We start from the raw sequence: 21325 nt of genomic DNA on the forward strand, positions 1-21325 counted from the left end.
CAGGGTTAGAAGGTCTAGTTAATGAGAACGGCCAGAATATTTCATACATAGAAGACAAAATTTATAATACTTTTGAACTCATCTTTTTTCAATATGCATATATCTTCAAACATGCATACCTCGCTTTAAAGGATACTGTTGCAGAAAATTCGCTTTTATAAGCAAAAGAAAGGCTTCAGATAAACCATTTTGAAATTGCAGAAATATGCAGTCCAAGCTTCATACTTTGTTCTTTGCTACACCTGCACCTAGAAACAAGCATATGTTTTACAATGAAGTGCAGCTACAAGGGTAATTGCTACACACATCACTAGGCACTGCTTCAAAATTCTGTGTTGAGTGTGAGTTTCAGGAGTGTCAGCTTTTGCAAAAAAAAAAAAAAAGTCCTTAGAGAGAGAAAATTCAGCAGTTCAGAAATCTGCTATAATAGCATTTGTAAGTGAACCTTAAATTACTAGTATGCAATTGGGAGAGCTAGCAATCCCTTCTTCGCCCCTCAGATATCAGTATGAGCTGTGAGTAGTTTAATTAATGAAGTATATTCCACAGATACTCATTTCAAACATCCCTTTAGGAAACAGATAAGAGAATGTTACCTAAAATAGGAATTTAATGTACTTCATGTTCTGATTAAATTCATTTGTCTCCTCTGCATCTCTGGTGTATCATTTCTACTAGGACACATTCTCAAAATGAATAGCAGAGCATTTACTGTTTCAAAGCTAATTCCTTTGCCAAAAGCTTATACTTTGATATTAAATGTGTATAACGGGCTGAGTGGAAACATTGCATTACTTTTCAATACCACAAGAAATACTAGGTACTGCCTGACACTACTCATATGTGTTTAAATATCAGGATACTTCTTTTAGCGTTAGTGCCTACAACTAACAGGTTACAGAACACAGATAATTAAATATTTCAGCTAGTCTTTGGCCTCAGCAGTTTTATTTGCAGTAATACAAAGGGACATGTTTCAACATCAGTTTTCTGTCATGGACACATTGATGGCTACATACAATTGCTATAGGCCTCCTGCAAAGCAGTGGAACATCAAAGTGTTGGTGATGTGAAGAATGAAGCACATAAAGTGGTTAATCAGTAGGGTTACTCCTTGGGAGTGGATGTAATATACACCTCCAATAGTTTGCTTTGGGGGAGCAAACTTCGCAAACTGTGCTGAGGCAATCATAATGCCCAGGCTGGGTGCCACAGGTAGGCAGAGTCAATGTAACTCGGCCCAGAGTGGGCTTGTGGGCATTGATGGGACGAAGGCTGATCTTCTTCACAGGAAGACAAACGGTCAAAAAAAACCAACAAAAACAAAACCAACTATCTAAAAACATATTTCCATGTTCCCATGACAGTTTTCAGTCAGATTGGTCATTTTCAGTCAGAATTTTCAGTCACAATGAGTTTAGGCACCTCACATGCAGGAAATACAAGACAAACCCCTGGGAGTCTTTTTTAAATCCTGAGAGCAATTGTGTGTTGCCACAAAGTAAGTGTTCCTTTGGACAACACATGCCATGCTGCCAGGCATTCAGCACTGACATCTGAGTCCAGGGCTGTCAGGAAGTCACAGTGTTTATGATCCCCATAAGCTTCTCTCTTTCATATATCTTTTAATTTGTGCTTTGTGGACTCTACTGACAAGCAATTGCTCTGACACCATGGTAAAATGTATAAGAAAGCAATGTTCTGAAAAGTAATCTCTAAACCAGAAATGCATTTTTGATGTTCTTGCTTTGTTGGCATGCTGTAGCCTCTCCGTGGCAGTAGGGAAATGTTCACCATTTCTCTGCATAGTTCTTCAGGTGCTTTAGAGGGTTAAATTTGTTGTAAGTGATTCTTGAATGCTAATGTGTTGCTTGGGCTGTGTTACTGTAGTTGAGGGGAGGGAGCCAGTGGCACTGTGTGGCATGCAGTGTGGGACAGGCGAGCCTCGCTCACTGGGCAGAGAAAACAGGCTCAGCAGGCCATGGGAACACGGTGAGCTCCTTACATCTGCCTCAGAAATGAAAGGAACAATCAGCCTTCATGTTCATGAATGTGGAGGTGACCTAATAAAAGTGGAGTGACTGTAAATCTGTAAATCAAATTCTTCATGCCTTTTTTTTTTTTTTTTTTTCCTCTTTCTTTTGAGGCAGGCAATGAAATTGATTTCATGTATTAAATCCATTGTAGTGAGTATTCGGACTAGCTCTAATCTAATCACAGCTGTGCCAGTAATGTGATACATGCTTACCTTCTTTTGTACTAACTCAGCAGTAGCCCTAAAATATGTCTGAGAAGCTGGTGTAGGTTTTAAGTGCCATACAGTATACCTACTTTATCATTGCCAGCTTTTCTCAAAGCAAGAGCGTATTTCAAAATAAACACTCGAGTTTTATGGCTGTATGCCACACAAGTTATTAAGTAAGAAATAATTTTTCTGTCTCTTTTCAGTTTGTTTCTGCACAGAATACTAAGTTCCTCTTCACTCAAGCAAAACAGTGGTGGTTTCTGTCTGTCTGTCATTTGTGGATGTGGTTTCGGAAGTGTTATTTGCAGTAATGATGACTTGCTGCAACCACAAAAAACTTCTCAAGGAAGAAAGAAAAAAAAAGCGATGAACAGGAAAATCTTTAAATTATACCTGCTTTCTGCAAAAGAATTTTACTCGATAGAAAAAAATGTTCAGATGTGGAAAAACGGCCAACGTCTGCGTGAAGAGACCAGGAACCCGAAGTGCCTGATGCGTGAGATAAAAGGGTAAACATTGCCAGGTTCCTCTCTCCACAGGCCTCTGTACACCCACGAGGCTCCGCTCCCGCCAGCGCCGGCCCTCGCCCGCCCCCGAGCCCCGCAGAGCCGCAGCCCCAGAGACGGCGCCAGGCCAGTCCCAGCCCGGCCCCCGGGGGCGCAGCCCCGGCCACCAGCCCGCCCCGCTCGGCGGGGTCCGGCCGCGTTGCTCCGCGTCGTTCCTGAGTGCGGCCGTTTGACTGGGGCAGCTGCTCGCCGCGGAACGTCGGAGCCGTCGTTGGGCAGCCCCGCTCGTCGCGGGGGAGCCGCCGCGGGCCAGGGGCTGCTCTGAGCGTTAGTTTGCGAAACCGCGCCGTGAGGCCGCGCCATGGGGCTGCTGGGCAGGCTGGCGGCCCTGGCAGGGGGCGGCGGCGCTGTCCGGCGGTGGCTAGGGCGGCCCTGCGCAGGGAGCCGACCACCGGCCCGCGCCGCCGCCTCTTCGCCGGCGCTAGGACAGTACGGGGAAGTGTTCAGGGCCTCGGTGGCGGAGCCCGAGAAAGTTTGGGGAGCTGCCGCCGAGCTGATCCAGTGGTCCAAGCCCTGGGCCAGGGCTCTGGAGAGGCGCGGCCCGGGCAGCGACTCCTGGTGAGTGCGGGGCACGGCGGGGAGAGCCGCGGGCGGGCGGGGCTGCAGGAACTGCCCGAGGCAGCCAGCCCGCCGCGGGGGGGACGGCTGCAGAGCTCAGCGGAGATTACGGTTACACCGGCTTAACAACTGAAATCGGAGTGGAGCAGTGCGTTGGAGTGAAGGGAGTTCGCCACAGACCTGTGTGTGATGCAGGTGGCCGGCGATGTGCCTGCTGCTCCGTCGGGCTGCGGGGAGCACGGGAGCCTGGCCACGGCGGAGGGCGGGCAGCGACGTGTGCGAATACAGAGACTTATGGGGCTGTGCAATGGTAGGAGTTGGCTCAGTGCGTCGTTACTCTGACGACGTGGTTACAGCAGTGTGTTCGTAGTGTGCTGTGTGTGGTGAATGGCAGCCTGATCCAAGACAGAACTAACGTCCTTCTTGTAAAGTGCAGGAGAGGATTTTCAATGCTTCTTCAAAGGCAGCTTGCCCGTTAAAGTTTTGTCACGACCACCATAATGTTTTTTTCAGCAAGTTTACCTCATGCTCTTCAATCTCCTTTCAAGGAGAAGCTCATACAAGATAAAGCAAGGCAGGGGGTCATCTTTTTCACATCGATGTTCTTGGCTTTTTTCTATGTTTTTCTGACTTGATTTTAATTTGAAAATACTAAGCTTTTTCAAAACGTAATTAAAACTATTAATCACTCTAAAATCTGTCAAAATGAGGAAACACAGAGCCAGCAACATGAAGCTTACATTCTCATTGCTGGCTGTGGTTATTGGTTAGCAGCTCTCCCAGTGAAAATTGTTTCTATCTCTTAAACTGAATCTTAAGCAGCACCCAGCTGGGATAAATCTCCCTAAGTCAGCGGGGCTACATAACAGTCAGGAGTCTTAAAATGGATGGATAAGGAGACCAGTGGTCCACTGGCCTTTGAGGCCATGGTACTATTCCAAAAGGGCAAGCAGGGTTGCCTGCACAATTAAGAACCACTAAAGCTCCTTGGCATGCTTGAATAAAGTAAATGAAAAAGTTGTTGCAACAACTTTAAAGTTACTTTTTAAGAATTAAAGAATATTAGCAATGCTGGTGAGCACAGTTTTGTTGTCAGGTCCTGTCAAACTGATGTAGCTTGATATAGTAAGCTTGCTGGCTGGAATTGATGTAGTTCAGTCTTTTTAAAGCATTTTGGTTTCTCAGGTGGGAGTAATTTGTTCTCATGACAGAGATACCTGGATTAAGTTATTTGGGCTGAAGTCAGATTTATCTTCCAGTGGCCTTTTCTGACTTTCCGTCCCGCTGGCATCTTTATCTCTGTGGATGCAGATAGCCACAGACTGAAATCATCTCATCAGTGTATGCAAGTACCTGAAGGATATTAGAGTCAGGTGGTGCCCAGTGCCAAGTCAAGAGGCAGTGGGCAAAACCTGGAACACAAGAGGTTCCCCCTGAACACCAGAAAAGAATTCCTGGCTGTCTGGATAACAGTGCACTGGCATAGGCTGCCCAGGAGACTTTGGAGTCTCCTCCTTGGAGATCTTCCAAAGCTACGTGCACATGGGCTTGGGCATGCTGCTCTGGGGGTACGTGCTGGAGCAGAGTTCAGAGCAGGTGCACCCGGAGGGCCCTGCCAACCTCAGCTGTTCTGGGATCCTGTAGGATTTTACAAAGGTGCACATCACTGAAAAGTCCATGTGAGGCCCATAGTTACTGTTTGGATGTCAGATATCTGTTGACCTTTCATGGGTCATAAAACTTCAAGTAAATCAATTTATTTTTTTAAATTCTCTTTATCAACTTAATGCACAACATGCGATTTTCTTCCTTTTTTTTTCCTTTTCTTTCTTTTTTTTTTTCTTTTCCTTTATGTTAAGAGATACTGAGCTGCAAGGGATCCCAGAGTATTCTGCCTCTGAAGACTCAGATGGTTGCCAGTATCCTGTGTGCTCCACAGGACAAGGGATAGATAGGCTCTTGGAGGACAGGACTGTGTTTAAGAGAGAAAGAAGATACAAGAGCCTTGTTGAGAGTACTTTCTGAAGAGAAAACAGTTAAAACATAGCAGAACTGAACACGATGCCAGGCTTCAGAGAAAAACTGTTTGCTGATCTAACAGAGAAAAGATGTGGTTCTGTACTTTGCCTCGGAAGCAGTTTATGGAACTTTGAAGTACCATTAAGAAATTCTTGTATGTGCTTCTTGAGTTAGAATATGTGTTGGATGCATATTATTAGATTAATAAGTGTGCTTTATTTTCAATATCATTGTGTTTTGTTGCCAAGCCTGACAGACAAAACAGACACTCTATGTTTGCTGGTCCCTTTTATTTTACTTGAAGAAAGTGGTTAGCACAGCTGAAACTTTGGTTTCTAATCCTAATTCTGCTTCTCTAAATGCTGTAAGAGCCTAACGGAAACATAAGCATACCCTAGCATGCTCTCTTTAGACTCTCCTATTGCACACTGCAGGATTGTATAAATGGCATTCCAAATGGGAAGAAAAAATCTGTTCAGTGCGAATGGTGGTGAAACTCTAGAACAGATCATTTGGGGATCATGTGGAAACACAGTTGGATTAGGCAGGTTTTTTGTTAGGAGTGGTAGAAACAGTTTTCCCTGACTAGTGCAGGCAGGGGGCAGTTTACAAGCTGTGTTTTTCTGTGATTCCAAGACATTAAACGTAACATAAAATCACCTTTGAACTTCTGAGTGTTACCCAGATGACTGTTTAAATGCTGCTTACACTTGTTAAAGTGTGGCTAGATCAACTAACATACTGTTATCTTAAAATATGTGGTACTGTGTAGAGGTTTTGTCTATCACTTCATTCAGCGTCTGTTCTGCCTTCATCTAAGCCTTTTAAAAGAAATCCATTTAACGCCTGGAAACTCAGGCTGGAGAATTACTGGTGCCCTGCATGATGTCACGGGGTTTTAGCACAATGCTTTCTTTTTTTTTTTTTTCTTACAGTCAGAGTGCAATTGCAGTGTAGATTTTTCTCTTGCATGTATTCTGGATTTATTCAGAACCTTCAGCGTGCATTTTTCTTAACTATCATTGCTCCTGAGCCATTTGAACAGAGCCTGAAAATTCTCGGAATCCTGTTAGATTGTGAAGATAGCAGATATTATTGGAAATTAAGACATAAATTTTGAGAATTGAGTTAAGTGATAATTATGCGTGGCCTTCTTCAAGACTAGTTTCATCACTATTGACAGATGAAAACAAAGTAAAAACATTCCCTGGTCACTTACGGCATATATTAAGCTCTGTGTAATTGGAGGCCTGTTACAGAAGACCTAGCTAACTGACTTGCCCAGAGTAGAAGGACATGAACAGAATTTTCTTGTCCCCTTCTATTAATCATAAGGGCTAATGGCAGCAGTCATGTTGAAGTGTAGTTAAAGGAGAGTTGGAATGTGACTGAGGAGCAGAAGCTGGGAGGAGCAGAGTGCCAGGCCATGGGAGGCTGCAGCAGCTCTTCAGGGGCTCACAGTGTCCTGATGTGGTAACTGCTGGAATCACTGCACAGGTGTATTGTTTGAGGAAAGTTAGTCATCATGTGGGTTATCAAAGGCTACTGCTTTCAGGGGTCATAGAACTGTAGGATTGCTCAGGTTGGAAAAGACCTTCAAGGTCATAAAGACCAACCACAACATAACCATACTACCTGAACTCTAACAACCTATTATTGCTCAATCACGTCTCTGAGCACCACATACAAATGGTTTTTAAACACATTAAGGGATGGTGACTCAACCATCTCTCTGGGGAGTCCAGTGCTTAACAACCCTTTCTGTAAAGAACTGTTTCCTGATATCCAGCCTAAACTTACCCTGGCACAACTTGGGGCCGTTTCCAATAACCATGTCACCAGTGAGAAGAGACCAACCCCGCTCTTGCTGTGAGCACCTTTCAGGTACTGGAAGACAGCAATAAGGTCTCCCCTCAGCCTTTTTCTCCTCAGACTAAACAGCCCCAGCTCCTTCAGTTGTTACTCATAGGGCATATTCTCCAAGTCCTTCACAAGCCTTGTTGTCCTTCTTTGGACCTGCTCCAGCACCTCAATGTCCTTTCTGTACTGAGGTGCCCAAAACTGAACACACTACTCGAAGTGAGGCCTCAGCAATGCCAAGGGGCAGGATGACTTCCCTAGTCCTGCTCACCACACCATTCCTGATACGAGCCAGGATGCCGTTGGCCTTCTTGGCCACCTGGGCACACTGCTGGCTCATTTCAGCCAACTGTCCATCAGTACACCAAGGTCCCTTTCCATCAGGCAGCTTTCCAGCCACTCCCCGAGCCTGTAGGTTTTCCTGGGGTTGCTGTGACCAAAATGCAGCACCTGACACTTGGCCCTATTGAAACTGATGGTGGACAGGAAGAGTTATCAAAAAGAGGTAGATATTGGCCAAATCCAATTAAAAAAAAAAAAAAAAAAGTTGCTGTGAAACAAACAGTTGCATTGTTACAGCCAACATGTAAATCCTGCTGTGGTGTTGGCAGAAGAACCCTGACGTTTTACTGCAGAAAGGGGCAGCAGGTGAGCTCTTCAAAGAGCCTGCAGCCAGTCTCCTTTGTGCGTTAGACTCATTACTGTTTGCTCTTTTTATTTCTGTTTTACTCTTTCTGGGCTCCATTTGCTAAATGTTACTCACTTCTCAGCACTAGGAATGTAGTCTAAAGGAATGATTTTTGACCAGGAATTCAGTTTGCGTGCTGTGTTGAAAGAAGTGTCTGGTTAGCAACAGATTAGCATTTTACAGCCTTACTTGTTATGGCAAAATTCACTTGCAGCTCTTATACTTATCCTGCAGATTCATCCCATATCTTTCTGCAGTCTATTGGAATACTTCATTTTCAGTTCTAGAACTCTTTTTCAAATCAGTGCCCTTATTTTCAGGACTGTGTCCTGTTTTTATGCTGATGTTGCTTTCTTCCTAGAGCTCATTCAAAAAAATTGATGTGGTCAGACTTGGTGATCTTTAAGGTCTTTACCAACCTGAGCAATTCTGTGTTCTTCAGAGATATTCATCTCTTTGGGAATCACTGAATGAACAGAAATTTGCAGCAGCACAGAGCAGCTTTTCAAGGCCAGGCAGTTTATTTGCCATACAGAATGGGGTGCTCCGACACGCCCGTGTGTGACCAGCAGAGAAGCAGAAGAGCTGTGGCTGTGGCCATAGCAGGTGAGCTGCACAATGCTGCCTTCTGGGCCCATGGCAGCCTGTGCTCCTCCTTCCCTTTGCAGAGCTCTCGTCACACCATCTAAATGCCGTGGGGTTGCTTTCAACCCTCAGCCTCACATTTTTCACAAGCAGTCGTTATAAAGCACGGCAGTGTTGAACTTGTCATGCATCTTTCTGAGAGTCCAAGCTCTTCTACCCCTCGTATTTTCACCATTCTTAAGTAGTTATGCGTGATAACCCAGATGTTGTGCTCTCATTCGTAGAATGACGGAATCACCAGCGCTGGAAAAGACCTCCAAGATCATCCAGTCCAGCCATCCATCTATCACCAATATTTCTCCACTATACCACTTCCCTTACAGCAACATCTACATGTTTCTTAAACAGAATTGTTCTTATCATCCTACAGGGATTTGATATAAAAATCCATGGATGTCCTGATTCCTACACGGCTATTATGGCAGTTATACAGAGTTTCTCTGTGTTACCTGAAGCAACTGACAGTCTGTTATTATCCATCAGTTCTTCTTTTATGGGGAGGGCTTTATGGTACAGCATGTTTGTCTTAGTTTCAGTGGAACAGAATAGTTTTCTTCAGAGAGTCTGGTATGATGCTGTGTTTTGGTTCTAGGAGAAAAACAATGTTGATAACATACTGATGTTTATAGCTGCTGCTAAGCAGTGTTGTGCAAAGCCAAGGCCATTTACACTGAGGGCCCTGGGGAGCTGGGGGGAAACAGAATTAGCACAGCTGGCTTAAACTGGCCAAAGGGATATTCCATACCATGTGACATTATGTGGAAGAAGTTTTGAAGGGGGTGGGAGTTCATCTGATTTTCTTCCACTGCTCAAGGGGTTAGCGGAGCATTGATTGGGGTGAGGTGAACATTTGCTTGTACATCACATATTATATACATTCATTTTTATATATATATAGAGAGAGAGAGTCATAAGTATTTTCCTTTCCTCTATCTTAGTAAATAGTTTTATCTCAACCCATGAGTTCTAGTTTGTTTTTCTTAAGCTGATGCTCCCCCCCCATCCCACTGGGGAGGGGAAGAATGAGCAAATGAATGCTTGGTGCTCAGCCACCTGCCAGGTTAAACCACAACAGTCTTTTTTGTTTCTTTCTTGCTCTTCCACTTCTCCTTATCAATGGCATTGTAAACAAGTCACAGTAGAAGATTGCTATGTCCTGACATCCTAATTGGGCTGAGCTTAATAATTGCCATTCTTTGACAATAGGGACTAATCTGTGCATATGGATATATAAAAATTACATCATATATCCTATTTTAGAGAGGTCCTGTACTATATGGGAAGGAAAATGCTCTCTTTTAATTAGTTGTGGGTTATTTTAGGCCATCTGTTTTTATCTTTTACGTTACAACAAGACATTATGTCAGTGAGCATCCCCATAGCATTTTTGAAAACTTGGCTGTATTTTTTTCTGTTGCTCTTCTTTTTGCTGTAGATAGATAGCAAAGCACAAAGGAGAGCATCGTTTTGGGTAACTTCAATTCTGTGTCTTCTTTGCTAATAGTAATTGTATAGTAATTGTATAGTAAAAGCATATGGTGCCTTCTGTGTTTTCTTGAGGACTGTGGCACGCTTGAATTTTCTTTGTAAAATTGCATTGAAAGTAAAACCAGAGTTTGTGCAGGTGATTTTTTTTTTTTTTTTTTTTAATTAGAAGAGATTTTTTTCTAAATGTCTGGCTGTTGAAGAGACCGTGACTCACACTCCTTTACAGAGGCTTTTAAGTCACTGATGTAGCCCTTGGTAATGTCAAGTGCGTTCAGAATATCAGACAAATTTATAAGCTTTTATGACTGTTGGGGTCAGTTTCACTTGGATACAGATGTGTGCGTGCTTAACTGCTACTGCCAACGTGTGAATTAGAACATTTTGTGTCTTGAGCCGGTTCTTCATAAAAAAGGTACATGTGCATGCCAGTACAAAGTAGTGTAATAAGATATGTTCATAATGTCAAACTGTTTTACGTGAATGTATGTCTTGTTCCCTGAAGTCTTAGCTATAAAAATCAAAATGATTGATGGAAAGGAATTTAAATCACGATCAAGTTTAGCGGATTCTTAGTTAAGTCAGTTAAGGTGGAAATACTTCACTTTTTTTTTACTGATTTAAATAATGAGCTTATTTATCTTTTTCAGTAAATTGGGTGATTCTAGAATAAAAAAAGGACTTCCTGAACTGAGTGTAAAGTTTTGATCTCTACTTCAAGAAACAACCCTGTCTCAGTTCTGCGAAGGTTGCCTGCTGTATTCTCCCAACTTCTTTTTTAGGTTTGTCGGCGGAGAACTGAATATCTGTTACAATGCTGTTGATCGTCACGTTGAGAATGGACGAGGAGACCACGCTGCCATTATTTACGACAGTCCTGTAACAAATACCAAAGAGAAAATAACTTACAAAGAACTCCTTGAACAGGTACGTTTGAGAATAACCTTGTTACTGGAAATAGGCTGGAAATATTGCACAGCAGGTGGATATTAGGGTGGTAAAAATGGTCTATCTTTCTACTTTATTCCTTTCGTTGTGCTTGTATTGATTTGTAAGCTTCACTGCTTGCATCAAATAATAGTGTATCTGAGAGGTTTTGATCTTCCTTTATTTTTTTTTCCTGCAGTTAAATATTTTTTGTTCTGGTTGGTTACATTCTGAACTTTTCACTCTTGAATTTCTTTTTTTTCTTTTTTTTTTTTTCTAATAGCCCTTATTTTCTGTGCATGAAAGAATGCAAAATATTTGTCAAGCTGCATGACAGTGAGTTGCTATGATGAACAAAAATGCCACTATGGCAGAGGCGAAGGTACATACCTTGATTATGGCTGTACACGATTGAGTGTAAAAACAAATCCAACGTTCGCAGGAAGCAGCTCTAAGGAGAGCTGCATTGCATGCCTGCTTGAGGCTGCAGTGGGAGTGCTGATGGCCCGTGCTGGTTCTCTGTGTGGAAGGTCTGAGGGAGCCAACCCTGCTTACCTTTAGCTTACTCTGACCTAGAATAGTGGGATAACCATCTGATTCTATCCAGAAAAGTGTAATCAGACATATGTGCAGAATTTGAAATTCTGTAGCTTGTTCTCTTTAATTAAAAGGGAGTGTTATCATGAAAGGCAGGATTTAAGATTAATAACTTCTCTTGCAGCTTTCTGGTCCGTTGTTGTGGAACTTAACTTGGTTCATCTGGTCATTGCTGGATACCAGAAAACAAACATACCCACAAAGACGTTGGCTGAAAACTGCAGATATATTTGCTTGTGTGTTTTGTGTCGTAGATTATGTACAAACGAGGAGAGATTTTGAGCAGAGGCACACCAAACCACTGAGGCTGTGGCTTACATTGTTTGGCTCACATCCCTCCATCATCACTTGTTGCTGTGTTTTCAGTCTGCTCAGCACAAGCTAAACATACTGTATGCTAGAGCTGAAATAGGCTTTCAGTGCTTTGCATGTTTCGTTACAGATCGGTCTAAGTGTAGACTATACATATGAACAGAGCAGTACCCTGGAAAGAAGCTTTATGCTTTCTGCCTTGAATTTCTTTCTCAATTTAAAATAGGCTGACAGTGTAAATCTGTGTGCAAACTGTAGTCTGCAGTGTACCCATCCGATGAATGTTTAGTAGTCTTTCTAGCCATTAAGCTGATATTTCAGTGAGAATATCTTATCAGATAGGCTGCCTGTTCAGAATATCCATACAAGAGACATTTGAAGCAATGGAATTCTTTCTGGCTTTTGCTAAAAAAAGAGGAATTCATAGGAGGATTCACTAGAAGATATGCAGAGTAGCTGTGGGTCACAGGGTTGGAAGATGCAGAATTTTGTACCAAGTTGGACAGTGTGTCCAAGGATCAAATACATGGTAAGGATGGAAAAAGAAAATAGGTGCTTGGTTGGAGATAATGCAGCCTCTTAAGGAGGGTAGGATGGCTTGAGCTACGTGCTCAGGATGCCTGCTGTTCTCACATTATCCTTTTTACTCATTGCACAACAGTTCAGATGTAAAAGCTACAATGATGTTGCAATTAAAGTCAAGCATCACTAAATTATAAGTAACCGAGAGAAATTTTGGAAGCTTGTGGTTGTTTAGTGTCAGACCTGTGGAAAAGTTTGTGCTTTGTTTTTTTTTTGTTTTAAGGCATAGCTGGAACATAAGAATTGTAGGGCAATTTCAGCAGTTCTTTGTTGGGAATGGCGAGATCTGTTGATACACTGTACTGCTACACTTGGAATGCTTTGACGCTGTCACAGTTTGTTAAAGTGAAATTTTATTTAGTGCATACAATCATATTGTATTAATTATATGCTGTTACAGATGGAATGCTGCAAATGCAGAGAGTAGGGCTTTGGAAAACTGGAGATGTGATGGTCTCTGAGAGTGTGCCAGTTTGACTTATTTCCTGTACTGGTGCTTGTTAGAGGTCTTTACGTGAGGATTACAGCGTCGAACCACTGCAATGGTGCGATGAAAGTTTCAGCTTTGTATGTGCCTTGGGGTATTCTCAAATTCCAGTAGTGAGATGCCTGGAAAAGATAATGGAGGCATGAATTCTTTTAGAAATGCTGCTGAATCACTGCAGCGTTAGTTACCCAGAAGAAATAGGGAGCAATGGATTCTGTTCATTTAAAAGTAAACTTTCTGATTGTGTTGGAAAATGCTACCATTTTCAGGTTAAGGCATAGATTGTTATGTGCGTGAAAACAAACCTTTCTGTTTACATGACTGAGGCCTCCCTTGCTGAAAAACATCTCAAGTATTTGAGTACCACATTTGCAGATGTTGACACATGACAGATATTTTACACAAAACAAGTATGATGTCTCTTCGTCATTCTTTTCAGTAACAATGCACAGTTAGCGTGCTGAATTTGGTTCTGTGATAAATAACTCCTGAGCGTAGCAACCCGACAGGATTACTGAAAACCAACCCTCCTTCCCCCCCCCAGGCTGAGTCCCTCTCAGCACTGAATGTTACAGAAACATGGATGAGAGAAGGGTTTCAGGGTTATCGACATTGGGTTAGGATATAATTTATTCTGCAGGATGGATTTTTTTCTATAATTACCCACTCTAACAGCATCTCCTTCTGAGATCGCTGTATTAGCCATTTTCAGGTTGTAGCTGTGTCTGTCTTGCTTTGCATCTCCTCTATATATGACTGAACTATCACCTAGATTGCTTTGCTTCCAGCAGTCTTTCTCATTCTCCACGCTTTACTCCACGTTCTTTCTTTGCCTTCTCCCTGCAGAAGTGACCAATTCCTTTCATTTCAAGACATTCATTCTCAGAAGTACTTAAAAGAAGTACTTAGCAGATCAAAACTGAATATAGAAAATCCTACTGAAACTGACAGTCTAATTTTTTATCCTGATTGTTAAAGCAAAATTATTTTGACAGTATTATATATTAGTCTTTTTTTTTGTTTAATGCTGTTTTTCATTTTCTTACTCAAATTTCAAATGTCATTCTTCAGTGGATGTCCTGGGAAGACTTAACTGTGCTGTCACAGAGGTAGCTCTTCAGAAATACCAATATTAGTATTCAGTAAGGGATGAGACTAATCAGGCATTTAGGAAGAGTGGCATCTTGGGTTTTTCACATTCCGCACAAAAGGCTTCCAAATCATCTTCGAAGTCAGAAAAAGTAGCAGGAACTTGATCTCCCTTGACTTAAGATAGCTCTACAGGATCACGTCAACATCAATGATGCCTGCAGTAGTGTATAATTTGGTGCAGTACTGGCAGATGAATGTAGCAAAGCCATGTTGAATTGATTGCTGAGGCTCCTGACATTTCCTCTATATGTGGTTTGCTGGCTTTAATTTGGAATAGGTTTAGTTTGAACCAAATGTCCCATGACTCACTTCAAAGCAGTCTGAATCTATCTGTTCCACAAATCTTTCCATCCTTGACTTGTAGATGCCTTTAGAAAGCTCTGTGCTTTCCTTTCATCTGTCTCACTGCTGCTTGAATACTCTCTCAGTCTGTGGATATTGGCCAGCTAATGTGAGGGAACTCAGGTGCTGCAGGAGTTTTACAGAGCACTATGGTGTCCCGCAGTATTCCTTCTGAGGAAAATGTTTGTCTAGAAATCCCCTCTTGTGTAGAGTGGATGCTGTGGCATTGCTTCTGAGCAAACACAAAATCCATGCTGAGTTGGTAAGTGTTACAGAATCTCCATCTCCTCCTCTTTCTCCTCCCTTCTAGGAGGCATGTGTCCCACAGCCAGTCTCGCAAAACAGAAAGGAAAATGGACAATATCTATGCTTGTCCCAAAAACTTTCCCTTGAAAGATATCTCCCTGATATGAACATGCTGACATGTACATAGGGATTGTATTCTGTTGAGACCAAAGCGTTGTTTAAACCACTAAGGTTTGGAATTCCTCTTTTAAGCATTTGGAGTGAAATTTTCAGTTTAGTAGAACTGTGTCCAGTTCTGGGCTCCCCAGTACAAAGAAGACAGGAATCTCTTGGAAAGAGTCCAGCGGAGGGCCACAAAGATGGTGAAGGGCCTGGAGCATCTCTCCTATGAGGAAAGGCTGAGTGAACTGGGTCTGTTCAGCCTTGAGAAAAGAAGACTGAGAGGGGACCTGATCCAGGTCTATAAATATCTAAGGTGTGGGGGGCAGAATGGCGAGGCCGGACTCTTTTCAGTGGTGAGTGGAGACAGGACAAGGGGAAACGGCCAGAAACTGCAGCACAGGAAGTTCTGCACAAATGTGCACAAGAACTTCTTTACAGTGAGGTGATGGAGCACTGGAACAGGCTGCCCAGGGAGGTGGTGGAGTCTCCTTCTCTGGAGATGTTCAAGAGCTGCCTGGATGCCTACCTGTGCGACCTGCTGTAGGGAACCTGCTTTGGCAGGGGGGTTGGACTCGATGATCTCTGGAGGTCCCTTCCAACCCCTATGATTCTATGATTCTGTGATTAGTATCTTCTTAAACAGAATTCTTGTGATGGGGACCAAAACTGCATTTTTGAACCACTGGGGCCAGCCAGCTGGTTTGCTTCAGAATAGCAGTGTCTCAAAACCTGAACTACTAATACAGATATTATTTGTTTGGTGGCTGGGTGCAAATAAAACATGCTCACTAGGGCTTGCGTTTGATGTAAGTGTAATTTAAGTCCAGATCTTCAAATCTGAGAGTCTGCTTCAGACTCCTATTATATCACATGTCGAAAGCGATTTTATTACTGAGGTGTCAAATATATTAAGGCAATGGAGCAATCTTAAACTTTGAAGCAAAGTAGAGAAACAGCATGCTGGTAGGGAATAACAAGTGTAAAATCATGAGTGATGAAATATGCTTTCTTTATGTAAGCCATAAATATAACATACTGTTACAAACTGAGAAGTTTCATGGCTTTTAACAGTTTTATGAAATGTTCATACTCCCACTTTTTTTCTGCTTTAGAATGATTGCTCGAATGTTTCAGGGTTTTCACATCAATCCTGAGGGCAATGTAAACATGTTTTATGATGTTCCACAATCTTCCAAGAAGTTGCAGGTGGAGGCAGTGTTTTATGAGGGTTGCTCTGAAAGTAGTGCCTCATGTTTTATTATTTTGGCCTGTGATGTCAGAGGTGGATGTTGTTGGTTTTGCAGTACGGGTTGAATCTTCCTGCTTTGTCTGGCTGTGTGCATGTCTAAGACTTGTTGATTTGTTTTAGTGTATTGACAGGTATTAATACATCTAGAATTAAAGATATTTATTCTGATAATGAGCTGTATTTAAGATGAGAGGGCTATTATGAATGAATTGCATACATTTATGTGTGTTTGCAACTTGGCGTTCTGACGACTTTGCCTTACATACACATGCTGTCTTGTGGCTGAAAATAACAGCAGGGATTTATATGGTGCTTATAAAAAAAGGGGGGCTTCTGATGTGAGTATGCATACTTGGGTCTGTTTTCTTAAATCCTCAGGCAGAGGTGTAGAAATATGCAGAGTGTAGTAGCAGACTCTGAGCAGTGTGTTTAATGTAAACACAGCTCAGATGCTTCTGGAGCTCTTGGATATTCCAATCTCAGGCCACAGAGATGTGCAATTCTACGGAACAGAGAAGCAATGAGGTAATGCTGTGCCCCTCTTCAATACATTCAGTGTGACTAAAAGAAAGCACTGAATGCTTACAAATCACTGAAAGTAAGAGTGATACTAATATTTAAAATGCTGAACTGCATTGAAGTAGCTCTTTAAATAGAGAAAATGCAAATTTGGAGAATAGTATAAATGAAAGTAAAACGTTTTAAGGCAGATCTGCTCTCCTGAATTGTACATCCTTCAAAAAGAAAAGCCTTCCTTCCTCTTTTACTTATACAAGATTGGCCTAGGCTGTTCCCATTGCTTATGTTATTTGCTGTGTCACTGAAAACATGTTTTTGCTTGAGATGCTTGGAAGTGGGTATTTTTCATTCTACAGGACATATCCCCTTGCTGCTCTCAGGAGTTTGTGTTACCCTTCTTCCCAGTCTGATAGTGCAGAATGGTAAGAGTCTTCCACAAGGCTGACCTTTACTTAAAACCTTACCTGTGTGGTATAATGAATACAGAAAGAATAATGCATTATAGGTCAGGTGTGAGGTGTTCATATAGGAGTAGATTCACACTGACAGTGAAACAAATTAGAATCTCATAATTTCTAATATTTACTGTGGTATTTTGTAGTGAATGACAGCTTACTAAGGAAAAAACTACTATTACTGTCGAGTGAGAGTTCCCCTGTCAGACAGAGCAACTGCTTTTCTCTGAATTTAGACTTACATATGTATTCTGATACCCCAAGAACTTCCCACAGTTTCAGTTATTAGTCTTACTGCTGGTGTTAAACTATTGTAAACAAAACTCCTGTTCCTGTTACTTCTAGTTGGACCGAGGATTGCATTGTTCATCAACTTTCTGTGTCTTACTTGCTTGTCTCCTTTATGTGCTGAGTCTGTTGATTGTAGGAAAAGCTTTTAATGTTGTGAATGTTTTGTCAGTACAGGTGTCCAAGTTAGCTGATGTCATGGTCAGACATGGTGTGAAGAAAGGAGACCGAGTGGTCATCTACATGCCTATGATTCCACAGACAGTGTGCTGCATGCTGGCATGTGCAAGAATAGGAGCCATCCATAGCCTGATTTTTGGTGGATTTGCATCAAAAGAGCTCTCTGTTCGCATTGATCATGCAAAGGTAATACATACTTGGAACAACAAATGGCACTGCATTAGTTATTCTTGTAAACCAATGTCAAAAACTCCTTTATTTTTTCCAGAAAGGGAAATCATTTTGTGGGACACAACAGCTTCAATTTGTCTACAATACCTAACATTGAAATGTGAACACAGTACTGCTTTTGTGCGGTGATATTTTTATTACAGCAGACATTGAAGTACAGTTTTTGATTTCTTACAGAAATCATGACCGTTTAACATACTGTTCTCTGCTTAGAAAATAGCAGTCCATCAGTCTCTGCAAAACATCACCTTAAATTTGGCTTCTTACCCAGCATTTTCCTCAAGTGTGAAAATCAGCATCACACCAACCCTCAGTAACTTCATTGGTTTACTTCATGTTTGTACGTTAAGTAGTAATTTTTTCAGCTATATGTCTACTTCATCTAGTTTGTACAAGAATTAAGACAGCCAGTGAGCTAATTGTCATAAGTGGCTCTGTAGGGAACACAGATAGAGGCAAATGCTTCAAAGGCTTCCAAGTTAGGTACAGGTTAAGCATGTTCCTGAAGCATTATGTAAGTCTTTTGAAGTGTGAATACAAATAATAATTTAATAACCTGCTTAGTAGTTTTTATTGGCATATTAGTAGCTTGTGTATGCATGAGTTTCATGCCAACTAACAATGTTTGTATCAGAAATTTCTGTTCTTGTTTTCTACCACTGAACAAGACAAAACCTTTTGTCATCTTTACTGGGGTCACTTGGATCACTCAGCCCCTCTGCAGCAGCCATTGTCTCTGATTCCTATTGCCTAGAGTTAGAAGCTGAACGCATTCTGCAGGGTGAAGTCTGCAGGATTTGTGTAACTTGTATGCGGATTTTTGTGCACAGAAGTGCTCCTCAGATCCCCAAGGTTCAAATTTTATGAATGTCTGTAAAACAAAAACAGTGCTTTGAATGCATCTCCCTTCTCCCCTCCCCTCCTCCCCCATTTGTGTTTTAACAAAACAAGTTAATAACAAGAAATAACTGAAGTACTTCGTTGGAATTGTGAAAAACAGCTGGAAGGAAAGTAGTGACAGCTCAGATTTTCTTTCTTCCCACTCCCTGACTTCTTCAACAAGCTCTGAAATTAATCTTAACACAAAAGTTTTTGATTAGGGAAAAACAATGTAGAAGAAAAAGCTTTAAAAATTGAAGTTGTTACAGTGTGAATCATTTAGTATGTTTACTTTTAGACTGCTTTACAAGCACTGCTTACATTTACTCAAGGTCATTTAGCAAATCTGTTTAATGGTTAGCTATAGAATCACTACCTGCAGGCCCTGGAATAAATCTTAATTTGTGTTACGGTGCTTTTTTTTTTTTTTCCTCTTTAAAAGACAGATCTAAATACTTTGGATTATTTTTGATCCATATGATGTATAATGAAAGTGTAAGTAAAGGGAACAGGCACAAGCCTGTTCCTATTTAGGCTTCCCCAGATTTGCAACACTACTGAGATTATCTCAAAAGTACGAATCTTAGTGGCTGTAATAGGTAGTGTTCTTGTGAACTCAGAAGTTAATTTAAGCATTCTGAGCCTTCCCCAGTCTTTCTATTATTCTGTTTTGTGTGAACTGGGTGCTGCAATACAGGACCTAATTTTGATAACATTAACTTGAAAGGAGGACTTGGAATAGAAAGTTGGCTGCAAGGGGTATTTTTGGAAGCAAGGGCAGACTTCAAGTTTTATTGGAAGAACTAAATAACAGACACTTGTTAGTGACTATGGAAAGGTGCATACATTTACCAGCTTGCCTTAATTTATCGTGAATTTTAAGTAGGTTTGGGAATGCAGCAAAGTTCTGCAGCTGATAATTGCTGCTCTTGTCAGGTAGTGGCAGTGTTACAGATATTCTGTGGTGAATTGTGATGAAGTGATATGGAGTGTGAGAAGAGGCATTTCTTGTTATCTTGCCTTTCATCTGAATTTAAGAGTGTATAGTTTGCAGTATCAAGATAATAGGTACTTTTTCAGAACATTAACTGTGTTTTGAGAAATCAACATGACATGTTGAAGGGCTTTATCTTAGTAAACTAGGAAAGCTGAGAAGAATGCTTTAAGAATACTACACTTCTCTGCCTGTTTAATAAGGTAGCTGCTATGCATTCAACAACTAAATTTTTTATAGTAGTTCTGGAGGGCTTTTTAGATTTTGAGTACAAGTCCTCCAAAATAAATATGTGTAATGGAGTTCTGCAGATAGGATTTTTGAAAGCTCTTGAGGCTTAAGCAGTGTTATGATTTGCAAGTGAGCAACAGTTCTTGAAAATGAAAAATGTGAGAGATATTTAGGTTATTCAGAGTTATCTGTTGTTTTCCACTGAGGTCAGAAATACTGTATTTCTCACTTACAGTTAACACACGTAGGGATATTAATAAGACATCCTTGTAAAAATGAGTAAATATTTTGTAGTAGTTTATTCTGAAGAAGATACAGTTCCTGCACACAGATATGGCTACGCATGGTTGCCTCTATGTCTTGTCATAATATGATGGATACAGTACAGTCAGGTGATCAGAAGCAGACAGAAGCAGACAGAGAAGGGCAGATCTGCCTGACTTAACCTGGCCGCTTCCTATAAAAGATGACCTGCTTAGTCATCTTGGATGAGGGAAAGGCTGTGGATGTTGTTTACCTCGATTTTAGGAAGGCGTTTTACCCTGTTTCTCACAATATTCTTCCTGGAGAAACTGACTGCTGGTGGCTTCAATAGCTGTACAAAGAACTGGTCGGATGGCTGGGCTTAAAGTCACAGTGAATGGAGTTCTATCCAGCTGGAAGCCAGGTCCTGTGCCATTTCTCAAGATTCAGTATTTTAAGATTTTAATCAATGTGGATGAGGGAACTGAGGGCACCCTTACTAAATCTACAGATAATACGAAGTTAAGTGGGACTGTTGGTCTGCATGAGAGTGTAAAGACTTTGGAGAGAGATCTGGATAGGTTGGATCTCCCTTTGGAAAGGGATCTAGATATTCTGTATTGATGATCTGAGTCCAGTCACATGACATACAGCCAGGCTAAATGCTGGGTCCTAAACTTGGGTCATAAAAACCCTATGCTGCAGTATAGGCTTAGAGTAGAGTGACTGGAAAGTAGTGCGGCAGAAAATCAACTGGGGGGTGTTGGTCAACGGCAGTGTACCCAGATGGTCAAGCAGGCTGATGGCATCCTGGCTCGCAACAGAAATAGTATGACTGGCAGGACTGGGGTAGTGCACTGTGTTGTGAGACAACACCTTGAATACTGAATTCAGGTTTGGGCCCTTTGCTACAAGAAGGATGTTGCTTGTTGCGCAGAGATTAACACAGCTGGTGAAAGGAGTGATTGAGTGAACTGAGGCTATTTAATCAGGAAAAGGCTAATGGGAGACCCCACTGCTGACTGTAGCTGCCTGAAAGGAGGTTGCAGCAAGGTGGGTGACAGTCTTGTTTCCTTGGGTGACAAGTGATAGGATGTGAGGCAGTGGCTTGAAGTTGCTAAAGGGAAGTTTTAAACTGAATATTAAAAAGAATTTCTTTATTGAAAGGCTGGTAAGCATGGGA

At 41.7% G+C, this 21325-nt stretch overlaps 1 protein-coding gene across 2 annotated transcripts in view; it reads left to right on the forward strand.

The window, feature by feature from the left end:
* The first annotated feature begins 3097 nt into the window (after nt 1–3097).
* The window catches only part of ACSS3 (acyl-CoA synthetase short chain family member 3), a 76720-nt gene continuing 58492 nt past the window's right edge, over nt 3098–21325 (forward strand). The window contains exons 1-3 of one of the 2 annotated variants that reach the window (XM_042815465.1): nt 3098–3369; nt 10849–10993; nt 17562–17750. In XM_042815465.1, coding sequence (XP_042671399.1) covers nt 3113–3369; nt 10849–10993; nt 17562–17750 — 591 coding nt within the window. In that variant the 5' untranslated portion in view covers nt 3098–3112. The remainder of the gene's footprint in view (nt 3370–10848; nt 10994–17561; nt 17751–21325) is intronic. The other variant, XM_042815466.1, reaches the window with a different exon arrangement.

Source organism: Centrocercus urophasianus, unplaced genomic scaffold (genome assembly GCF_019232065.1).
Source record: "Centrocercus urophasianus isolate 14NV4802_14NV808 unplaced genomic scaffold, USGS_Curo_1.0 seq_15, whole genome shotgun sequence".
NCBI lineage: Eukaryota > Metazoa > Chordata > Aves > Galliformes > Phasianidae > Centrocercus > Centrocercus urophasianus.